At 47.6% G+C, this 11,730-nt stretch overlaps 2 protein-coding genes across 2 annotated transcripts; both read left to right on the forward strand.

The window, feature by feature from the left end:
• Positions 1-8,498: 8,498 nt before the first annotated feature.
• Positions 8,499-10,788, forward strand: F5147DRAFT_604571 (uncharacterized protein). The gene is made up of 8 exons (XM_041432305.1): positions 8,499-8,656; positions 8,715-9,344; positions 9,397-9,406; positions 9,457-9,554; positions 9,607-9,844; positions 9,896-10,107; positions 10,158-10,231; positions 10,282-10,788. Exons 1-8 carry the CDS (start codon positions 8,586-8,588, stop codon positions 10,650-10,652), a joined length of 1,704 nt encoding a protein of 567 aa, XP_041298006.1. The 5' UTR covers positions 8,499-8,585; the 3' UTR covers positions 10,653-10,788.
• Positions 10,789-11,202: 414 nt separating this feature from the next.
• Positions 11,203-11,590, forward strand: F5147DRAFT_768495 (uncharacterized protein; the record flags this gene model as incomplete). The annotated part of the gene is made up of 2 exons (XM_041440978.1): positions 11,203-11,346; positions 11,426-11,590. 2 exons carry the CDS (start codon positions 11,203-11,205, stop codon positions 11,588-11,590), a joined length of 309 nt encoding a protein of 102 aa, XP_041298007.1.
• Positions 11,591-11,730: the final 140 nt, after the last annotated feature.

The raw sequence follows: 11,730 nt of genomic DNA on the forward strand, positions 1-11,730 counted from the left end.
ACCTCACATTCCTAATCAACCTGCTCCTCCTGCTCCTCCTATATATGGCCCTATTCATTATGAGGGTGCAGTTGGTCCTCACAATGTCGACAATCCCCTGCACTACTTTGCGCCCAATCCTGCACAACCTTTACATGGACCACCTCAACCTGATTATCGGCAGTTTAACGCTCAATTTCAACAACATTGGCAGGTAGAGCAAATGGAAAATGAGCGCATCAGAAATGACTTGCTTCAAAGACAAGTGCAGGAGGAATTTCATCGACAGCAGATTCAGCTGCAATTGCAGCAGCAGGAAGCTGAGCGACTGCAGATACAGCAGTGATTGCAGCAACAGGAAGCTGAGCAACTGCAGATGCAACAGCAATTACAGCAGCAATGGCAGCAGCAATGGCAGCAGCAGGAAGCTGAGCGACTTCAGATGCAGCAGCGATTGCAGCAACAGGAAGCTGAGAATGCCAATAGACAAGCTTATGATATTCTGCGTGTGTTACGACAAGCGGTCGTGTGCGACTAGGATAATCTAACAGCGACAACCACGACAGTGGTACCAAGTGCTGAGAGTCGTCGGCCTTTACAGACAAGCAAAGGTTGCGTACTCGAACGTAGCTCGTGGTGGTTAACGAGGGGTTACGCTGAGATGATAGCAGGGTTTACAGACAGTGAGAGGCGTCACTGAAGGTACGAGTCGATGTCGAGCAGGTAGCTTTAGTGGGACAAGGAGTTCAAGGGTAAACCTAGTAAGATTAAAGTAAGGAACGTCTACTTGTAATCTTCGACCTTTATATAAGGCTACTCTTCGTATCTAAGCTCAGCCTAAAGCTGGGTTCTAATCTGCTTATCTACATGAGTCAGAGATAGCGTCCATGAGGCGGGCTTCTATCGTAGATAGCGTCCATGCGGTACGCTTCCATCATAGATAGGATCCACGTGGTATCCTTCTATCAGTACATGAGGCAGCGCGTGGCTTGCCTTCTATCTTCTATCAGTCCATGAGGCAACACGAGGCTTGCCTTCTATCATCCTCAAGGCGGCACGATGCTCGCCTTCTATCTTGATAATGTTTAATAGGTCTTCTAGACCTATGTCGTCATGTATCGTCACGTGCGGTCCAGACCGCTTATCTAAGCCGGCAGTTGCCGCTTATCGTCTATCGTCATCTGTCATCATCTGTCGTCACAGAGCCAGTGATGCTCCGGTATCGTCTATAGAGCTGGTGAGGCTCTGGTATCGTCTATAGCCGTGCGAGTGGCAGAGGGCTCTCTGCTGGCGGGGGACTCGTGCCATGTTACTGTAACAGCGTGCAGGTCAAGAGGCAGAAGAGGAACAACACCGCCAGGAGCAGAGGGATTGTGAGCAACAGGAGCGTCTTGAAGAGGCATTGCACAAATATGATAATCCTGCTTCTCAGCAGCAGCATGAAGACGACGAGGAAAGAAGAAGAACTCAGGAGCAAGAATGTCGCCAGCAGCGTGATGCAGAGGATGATGAAAATATCAACCAGGCGCCTGTCCGAAATATTCCTATCCCAGATGGAGCTCGACCATACACAGAGCCCATTGATCGTCACACTCTTGGTCCTCTTAATGTGGAGTGCCCCAACTGCCATGCCATGCATTTTGCATGTGAAAGACTCACCAAATCATCTGCACAAAATCCACGGTTTGGTACGTGCTGCTTTGAGGGAAAAGTCGACCTTCCTCCCTTTCCAGCATGGCCACTCGAGCTGCAACAGGCATATGGAGACAGAACATTTGTCTCCAAGATTCGCCAGTACAACAGTGCTCTTGCATTCACATCTGTAGGCGTCACCATCGAGGATAGGGCCCTTCAAGGCTCTGGCCCAAATGCTTTTCGTATCCATGGATCTCTTCACCACCTTATGGGCAGCCTGATTCCCCCTGAAGGTATTCAGCCTTCATATGCTCAAATCTACATTTATGATCCCAAATGTGCCACTGACATCCACGCCAACCAACCAGGAAACGAAAGCCTTGATTGTCATATTCTCAGAGACCTCCATGATATGATTTATCGAAATCATCCCTATGCGGCTCTTTATAAGCAGGCCTATCAAGTTATGAGCGAGAAGCCTCCAGAGCAGCACACAGAAGTTCGTGCACGCATTCACTTTCAGCAGGGCACAGATGGTCAAAGATATAATCTTCCCACTGCTGATGAAATTGCTGTGATCATTCCTGGAGATGGATCTGAGGAGGTATCCGACAAACGAGATATTGTCTTGCGACTTCAAGGTGGTCAGCTGCGACACATCAGTCAGCTCAGCCATGCATACTCGACCCTTCACTATGTCCTTCTCTTTCCTTCTGGCGAGGAGGGCTGGCACCTTGGAATACCTCTCAACATCCCTCAAGGCGGACGTACACGTTCAAAAGAAGTGACCCAGCTGTTATACTATGCCTTCCGTCTTCACCCCCGCCCCATCCATATTGATAACAACAACATCTTTCGTGGTGGAAGACTGTTCCAGCAGTATATCGTTGATGCTTGGGCTTCCATCGAACAGAGCAATCTGAATTGGGTCACCAAAAACCAAAAAAAGCTTAGGGCGGACTGCTACCGAGGCCTGGCAGACAACATCCTTAATGATGGCACAGATGATCTGGCTCAGACAGGTCGTGCAATCATTCTTCCATCATCACATACTGGAAGCCCCGCTATATGCACCAGTTGCTTCAGGATTCCTTGGCCATTTGCCGTGCCTGCAAGAAGCCTGACCTCTTCCTAACAATGACTGCAAATGGGAGTTGGCCTGAGATCACTGAAAACCTCCTTCCAGGTAAATTTTAATAATTGATTTATGATGTTGTTGCTAATGTTGCTTATGTAGGTCAGAGCACTGTGGATCGTCCAAACTTGGTGGCTCGCATCTTCTACCAAAAGCAACAAGCGCTCTTGAAGAAGGTTCGCAAGGGCTACTATGGGAAGGTTGCAGGATTGGTGTACACCATCGAATATCAAAAGCGTGGTCTGCCCCACATGCACCTTCTCATCTTCCTCGACTCAGATCACAAGATACGCACTGTAGAGCAGATCAACTCCTTTATCTCTGCTCAGATACCAGATAGAGATGCGCACCCACAACTCTATGAAGCTGTATCAAAATACATGCTTCATGGCCCATGCAGTCCAGAGCGTTGCTTGGAGAATGGACAGTGCAAAAAGCACTTTTCAAAGTCTTTCTGTCATCAGACATCCTTGAAGGATGATGGCTACCCAGAGTATGCAAGACCAGACAATGGTCACATGATCCAAAAGAATAACAATGTCTTCACCAATAAAGATGTTGTTCCTCACCCTCCAGAACTGCTGGTCGAATTCAACTGCCACATCAATTTGGAAGTCTGTGCTTCAATCAAATCTGTCAAGTATATTCATAAGTACATCTACAAAGGACATGACCGTGTGACTTTGGAGATGGAAGGACCAGTGGATGAGGTCAAATCATATCTTGACTCCAGGTATATTAGCTCAATTGAGGCTACATGGCGCATCATGGAAAATGAGATGCACCTTGAATGGCCTGCTGTCTACCGCTTGCCAGTCCACCTCCCAGGTGAACACATGGTTGTCTATGATCCTGAGGACAATCCCAAGGATGTTGTCGAGCGTGCAGCAGCAAAGGAGACTCACCTCACTGGATGGTTCAAAGCCAATGCTGATGAAAACATGGTGGCAGCTGGAGCCCGTGATCTCCTCTACCAGGATTTCCCCTCAGAGTTTGTGTGGCAAAAAGTTGCTTGGAAGATACGTCAGCGTGGAGTTGCAATTGGAAGAATGTATTCTGCTGCCCCTGGCTCTGGAGAGAGATTTTATCTGAGATTGCTTTTGACCGTAGTGAAAGGTATGATTTCTGTGATGATTTGTATGAATCAAACTCAATGTGTTTTTTCAAAGGTGCTACCTCCTACGAACACCTGCGGACTGTCGATGATGTTGTCTGTGAGACTTTCAAGGATGCATGTCAGCTCAGGGGTCTGCTAGATGATGATAATGAATGGATTCAGTGCTTGCGGGATGCCTCTCATATGTGCACTGGATACCATACACGAAATCTATTTGCCATCATCCTCCTCTTCTGCAACCCTACAAGCCCTGACGACCTTTGGAACCGCTTCAAGGACAATCTCTGCAATGATCTCCGCCATCGTCTCACTCGCATGCCAGATGCTACTGAGGAGGAGGTCTATGACTATGGTCTCTATCTCATTGATGGAGTGCTTCGCAAAAATGGAAAGTCTTTGGATGCCATTCCCCACATGCCTGTCTCTCAAATGGCAGCAAGATGGGGGGCCATGGAGGGTAACCAGTTGATTGCTGAGCAGCTCCAGTACAACCAAGAAGAGCTTCAGCAGGTGGTAGATAGAGGAGTTCCTTCTCTCAATGAAGAGCAGAGGGCGGTCTTTGATGTGGTGGTCAATGATGCAATGCATCGGGATGAGCACAGACCAGGACATTCATACTTTGTCCACAGTGCAGGTGGATGTGGCAAGACATATCTCTGCAAGCTCATCGCTTCAAAACTCCATGCTGAAGGCAAGATCGTCCTATGTGTGGCTTCCTCCGGAATCACTTCTCTCCTCCTGCCAGGTGGACGTACAGCTCATTCGCAATTCAAGATCCCTATTCCCATTCATGAAGACAGCTCTTGCAACATAAAGAAAGGAGACATTCTTCATGAGCTTCTCAAGGCCACCTCCCTAATCATTTGTGATGAAATTCCGATGTTACATTGCCATATCCTGGAATGCCTTGACCGCACATTACGTGATCTTCTGAATGTTGATGCTGATTTTGGAGGAATAACCATGCTCTTTGGAGGAGACTTCAGACAGACCCTGCCGGTGGTGCCTCATGGATCCAGGGAGCAGATAGTGGGTGCTACCTTTTGCAGATCTCGCATTTGGTCAAGGCTTCATATATTCCATCTCAAGAGAAATATGTGTCTTGGTCAAGATCCCACTTCTGATGATTTTGCAAGGTGGCTTCTTGAGATTGGAGCTGGTAGGGGCACAAATGAAGATGGAACTGTGACCCTCCCTGCCCGCATGTGGTGTCCCAACAATGATCTCCAGTCTCTCATCAATGCCCTATACTCAAGAATTCTGCTCCCTGATCATCCTCCCTTAAATGATTCATACTTTCTGGATCGCACCATTCTTTCTGCAAAGAACACTGATGTGGATGAAATCAATGCCACTATCCTCGAATCATTCCCTGGAGAAAAAGCAGTCTTTACCAGTGCAGACTCAGTCATGGAGAGAGAATACGATTACATTCCCCCAGAGTTCCTTCATACCCTCGTCCCATCAGGCTTCCCTTTGCACAAATTGGAGGTCAAAGCAGGTGTTCCTCTAATGCTTTTGCGCAATTTGAACCCCTTGCAGGGACTCTATAATGGAACTCGCATGATCCTCCTGTCTTGGACCACCCGTGTCCTTAGGTGCCGTGTTCTTAGGGATGGAGATGATGAAGATCAGCAGGTCGATGAGAACACAGTCCTAATTCCTCGCATCACTATGGAATCCAGTTCTAAAGAGAACCCAATCCCTCTCAAGCGTCGCCAGTTTCCTGTTCGTCTTGCATTCGCTATGACAATCAACAAGGCGCAAGGTCAAAGCATCAAGTGGGTTGGCCTTAATTTGCGGACTCCTGTCTTCAGCCATGGACAACTCTATGTGGCTTTATCTCGCTGCACCCACCCAGACAGAGTGTTTGCTATCTTTCCGGAGCATGAAGAAGGCTCAAATACAACCAATGTAGTATATACAGAAGTGCTTAGAGGACTCACAGATCGTATCAATGATTGATGTACTTATATATATATAGAACTGACTGATCTTATGTACTATGTACTTTTAGTTTTCTTGAAATGCTGCTCATAAATGTACCTCTTTTTGAAATCCACTATCAAGGTGTGATCTTATTCAAAATGCATGATTTATTAGGATGCAGCCTGAGGCCAGGAAGCCAAAGGAGGGCGTAGCCCTCCTTGGCTTCCTGTGACAAAGGAACAACACTCATTTTCCTCCCCTGAAGGAGTGCGTAGCACTCCTTCGATTTGTGCCGAAGGCACAATGGGCATGAGCTCATATTCAATGGGTGAATCATGCACTTCAACTTGTCAACACATAGAGAATGCGAATGAGGTAATAAGTTCCCGCGCTTGCAGATTTTCTTGTAGGTGCCTGGACGTTTTCATCTGACATAACCCTCTCTCTACTCCGTAGAGTCGGGAAATCCCTCGTACGAACCATAAATAACCGACTTGCTCTTTCTCATTCTCGCGGCGCTGTCTAAAACACAGCATGACAGAAGTAGTTGACCATACAGGTTCTATACGATCAATGCATGTTGGCCCGCAGTTATATATAAGGATTTAGGGGTGGCATACCATATTCTTCCACATGTAAGTACATGTTTATTGGGCACAAGATCCAAATGACAGCTATTTGATAACAAAGGCACCGCGGCAGCACAGCTAGCGCTTCGGGATCGAGCGTAATAATGACCACCATCACATCATGATGGTAGGGATTCGTTGGCGCATGACTGAGCCCGTCAATCATTAATCAATAATGGTCACAATGTCTGCCAACATTGAAATCAAGAGAGAGATATCGGCCATGTCACTCAGAGTCACTCTAGTTGTCGTATTGTCAATTGCGCGCTTCGCCTTTCAGGGCTCACAGGGCCCATCATTCCAAAACCCTCGCAAGCTGGTCATCCTCGTCTACTTGCTCTCAATGATACAGTAACGTCGTGTTTAAGACTCGATCAATTCTTGCACCATAGTCATCAGTACCTTGAAGCTCATGTAGACTCGGAGCTAAGAGCGTACCCCGGACGTTTTTCTACAAGAGTCACAGTGTGTATTAGGACGCGATGGATACCGATGTTGTCGCTACAGACTATCGGAATTTTTTTGGAAAGGCGTGGCTTGTTTGACGGAGTTGAACTAGAATGTCAGGGCTACGGCTGGTTGGAACTTGGAAGTGTAGCATCGCTGGGCCACCGAGTGCTGTGTGGTCACCAAGCGGACTGAACTAGTGGCTTGTGAGGCGTGCTAGTCATCGTGTCAGCGAGCCCTTGTAAGCGACGTAGAGTAGTTGAATTTAAAAATATGTGACGTACCAATGAGGGAAGGGGGGAGGGAGTTGCGGGATAGTTGTTTGTTTCGCTCCAAAATTGAACAAAGGCAGTGAGTTCATCTGACCTGTTTAGAAATAGCCGGAACTGTTCACTACTAACTTTATGGAAGGTATCATGAGGCCTTCGGGATGAGATCCGGGAATGTTGATATCTCGTGTTATGCCAGCTGACCAGCCTGAGGAATACCGCGACCGACTCTGAGGATGCGGTAACCTAAAGCAAACCGGAGGGGTGAATCCGAACAAATGCACATTCCCTCGTACCGATCACGGCGGCTCCAAGCGAGTCATTTGAGTGAGAGGAAGTAGTTGGCCATCTCGACTTGGTGACTAGTATGAAGCTCTAGTATAGACTAGCTGAGTTGGTCCAAGTCTGACATGTTGACATTGTGCACATTGTAATGTCAAGACTTGCACAGAGTGAAAACTGTGCACATCAGGAGAGTGGTCGTAGAGCGGCAAGTGACCGGTGACCTCCGTAACTTGTATATTTATAATTTGAAATTGAGAGGATGGCTCGAGAGGGTCTCAGAATATAACGCCCTAAGGTTCTAGTCTGCTTCAAGTTAGCCAGGCTTATCCATCACTCGAGAGAGAATAAGATTCAAGCGAGGGAGCCTCGGCAGCGTTTCTGTCTGGCTATGAAGACTCGGTACCTGCCAATGCCTTAATAAGTAACTTGAACCTACGCACTCTCCCGGTTTGCTCCCGGTTACACAACAACCCCGCAGGAACGCGCACTTGAGCCTACAACCATGACAGCCGCATCATGATCACGGTCCTGACACGACACGCGCATGTTTTTAAGCAGAGCTTGGCGGGCGCCGAGCAGGCGGTTGCGTAGGGTTGCATCGGACTCACAGGTCACAATTTTGATTTTGACAGGCTATACTCGTGCTTCATACGTACAGCCTATATCCACTACTGTGATATGAACAAGACAACTATTAGTGAGCATTGTCAAGGTCAACATTCGATGTTCGTCACTGAATGGCATAAGGCCTTTCGACTTCTATACAAACCCTCTACCGCCAATCTGCGGTCCGACTTTTCTTCACGGCAACTAAAAAAGCTATGTAATTGACACCTACATATTGCCTTGGATCACCAAATAATATGCCACCAACGGCGGTTGGACTGAGCCGCCTCAAGTGTCACAAGCTCGGTGAATCACAGCCGCGGCTCTAGCCTGTTCTGGCTAATCAGCGTCCTGACCCGTCGCAAGCCACCATCATCACACGGTAGTAGAGCGCTGTTCGATCATCCTGATTGCCTTTGCTGGGTTTAGTGAAATTGGGCGAATAGCTGTGTATGAACTTATATAAGTTGTAATGGGCAAGCAAGGACCCAAATCTTCAGAGAGCTTCACGCCAACACCTCCTTCCTTCAATCTTCCTCTTGCCTGAGGATAAAATGAAATACAATAAAAGCTTCGCGGCTTTGGCTGTCGCCGCCCTGGTTCAAGGTTCGCTTGCTCAGACATGGTACATACAATTCAATTTCGGTCCTGCACATCGTTTGTTGACTCTTAAATCTTTCCAGGTGCGGAAAGAATTATATGGCAAATCAATCTGTGGTGCCCCCTGGTGGACAGTTTGTATTGCCTGCACAGAGTGTTGATCCGCTTCTGTCGTTCCGTTGTGCCCCTGTCTTTCGCCCATACCTCCAGGAGGATGCCAAGAGCGCAGCGTTCATCGTGGATACATCAATTGTTTACGACTGGATCGCCGGTGCTGAGCCCATTTCACTTCCTTCTACTTCCGGCTCTTCTAGCAACTCCGCTGGCCTAGGAACTGTCAGCGTCACAATCAACGTGGGCTCCGTCAAGACCACAGCAAACGTCCCTCTGAATGCCACCAACTTCCAAATTCCCGTAGATATCAGCAAGCTCCAGGCTCGGAAGGCTGCATACAATGTCAGCTGCTCCGCTACATACACTGCCCCCTCGTCTTCAAAGTCCCAGAAATTCAAGACTGGCGCATCGCTTCTGTATCTCCCTGACACAAATTCTTCCGTCACTAAGACTGACTTGCGCACTGGCGCACTCTGGGTGAGGCCCGCAGATGGCAAGGGTGGAGCGTTTGCGCCCTTCCTCCCTCAAGGCTTCTACATAAATTTCGACGAGTATCTGGTGGAAAATTTGACTATGATCGATCAACTTAAAGCCGACGGGTTCGTTTTACATCTTTATCACCTCCTGCGAATTGACTCAAATCTTTTCCAGGTTTAACACTGTATGTCTTGCGAACATTTGATCTATCCTGTACTCAACGTTATGCCATAGCTTCACCCGATTCCTCCTTATGACAACCTTACTATTTTCGAAGAAGTCATCAACAAGACCATCAGTGCCGGCATGTACATCGTTTATGATATGCGATCGTATGTCAGACTTCACCACCTCATCACATGGCTGCTGATATCTTCTATCCAGAAACTACCAAAACTTGACCCTTGTTGCTCAACAAGTCAAGACTTACGCCTCGATTCCCAACCTATTGAACTGGGAAACCGCCCACGAGCCTGATGGCAACTCAGACCCCCTAGGCGCGGCGCAGTTGACATATGACTTGATATACACGCTGGACGGATACCACCCTGTCTCTATTGTTCTGAATTGCCAGGACTACAACTTCTCGCCTTACGTCAATGGAGCCGATATTGTTCTTCATGTGAGTCATTTGTCACATTTTCGTCGCTCGTGTTTCTAATCTCTGGTGTAGGATGCTTATCCTATTGGTATCAACGCCACATTTTCTCCTGTGTGGCACACAGCGTGTACTCCGGACTTTGGTCACTGTGGTTGCGACAACTGCAAGGGTACCTTGTATGATGTCAAGGCCCGTGTCCAGACCTTCAAAGACAGGCTCAACATTTTGGGCTTTGACCGTACCAAGTCTGTGTGGACTACGCCCCAGGCGTTCGGCAGTGGCGCGTAAGTCGTCACGAACCCCCCGATGCGATATATCTTGATTCTCATTGCAGATATTGGAACACCACTCCCACTGGGCAGCAATGGGCTGCTTTAGGATTCACTTCCTTCAACCATGGTGCTCTAGGTAAGTTATGTGATGTCTCAGATACGAATAAAACTGACTTACGTCGTCAGGTTCCAAGTCCTTCCAATACCCAACCACAACCGGCAATGTTACGACAATCGAGGGGACAGCGACTAACCTCACTGTTATCATCAAAGACATCATTCAGCCATTCATCGTCGACCCGAATGCCACATTTGCCACATACGACCATTTGGGTGTGGATGCCGGTCTCTGGCACAATGGCACTGCATACTTGCTCATCGTTGCCAACTTGGTGAATGCGCAGGTCTACGTGCCGTGGAAGGATGTTGGATTGGGCTCGATCACCAACACGACCACGCAGGTAGAACGGATACTCTCTGTCTCACAGAATACCAACGCCACTGGTCTGAACTTCCTACCTAATGGTATTGGTATTTACATTGCGACTCCCCCTTGAAGTGATTATAGAACGAGGATGAAGGACACGGGTGAGCTGTGATCGTTATAGCTTATTATTATGATCCTAGGAGATTATTATACGTGATAATGTATTCTAATAGTATGTGAAGTTTGTACGAAGTCAAAAGTGGTGGATCAGTCTAACTCGATATGCTTTATCCCATGAGGGTTCGTTTGCAATCGGTAGTACTGTCTGATTAAGAAATCTTCTCAGGGAGCTTGGTACAATGCTTAATTATGTTGATCATTCCCGTGATGCGCTGGAGAACAGTACAGCAACTTACGTACGCTCGGCGCTGCTGATCCAGAATCGTGCACGGAAAGTAAGGTACGAGGCTCCATTAATCATTACTAGTACTGCTTCGACCTGAGGCTCCGTGTCCACTCCAAAATCGTCGAAAGATGATTGATTCATTGAAGTCTCAAAGGGTAACAAAGTTCAAGCTGAATAAGCATCTGACTTCCGAAACTCAAACAGGGGCAGGCCCTCTCTCCTAAGTTTCCATCTTTCCAGTATGCAACCACCATTAATGAACTCATCCACCGCCATGGCACCACCTACTAACCTCATATTACGGTACACGGTGGACAAACATCCTAATGATCTCTGTGTCAGCATGCCACCCAACTCGAAGAATTCCGAGTTAAAATCCGCTATTCGTGTGTACCACGAAGACGGCCCTCTGCGCGAGGTACTTCCACAATATTTCCCTTTATTTTCCCTTCCAGTACTAACCATAAAATTCTTGACTTTGACTTGTTTTCCTCTAGCTCACCACCGAAATCCCCATCTCCCCCCATGAGACCGTTGATGAACGCGTGAAAGTGATGAAGCTGGAACATGCTACTATTGAGGAGGCCCAGGGAAAGGTTTGTTCAATCGCATCTGACGCTGCGAGCTCATGGGAGTCCCAACACCTCATGCTGGCAGTATGATATATCATATTGGCTTATAAGCCATAAACTGTAATACATTGAGGAATGTAGTTATCCATACCATGATACATCAGTCCTGTAAGGTTGTCTATAGCTACATTGATTATCAGGACTCCGTTGACCTCCGTACAATGGCCAAT

This window comes from Suillus discolor, assembly GCF_016758755.1.
Source record: "Suillus discolor strain FC423 chromosome Unknown F5147scaffold_5, whole genome shotgun sequence".
NCBI lineage: Eukaryota > Fungi > Basidiomycota > Agaricomycetes > Boletales > Suillaceae > Suillus > Suillus discolor.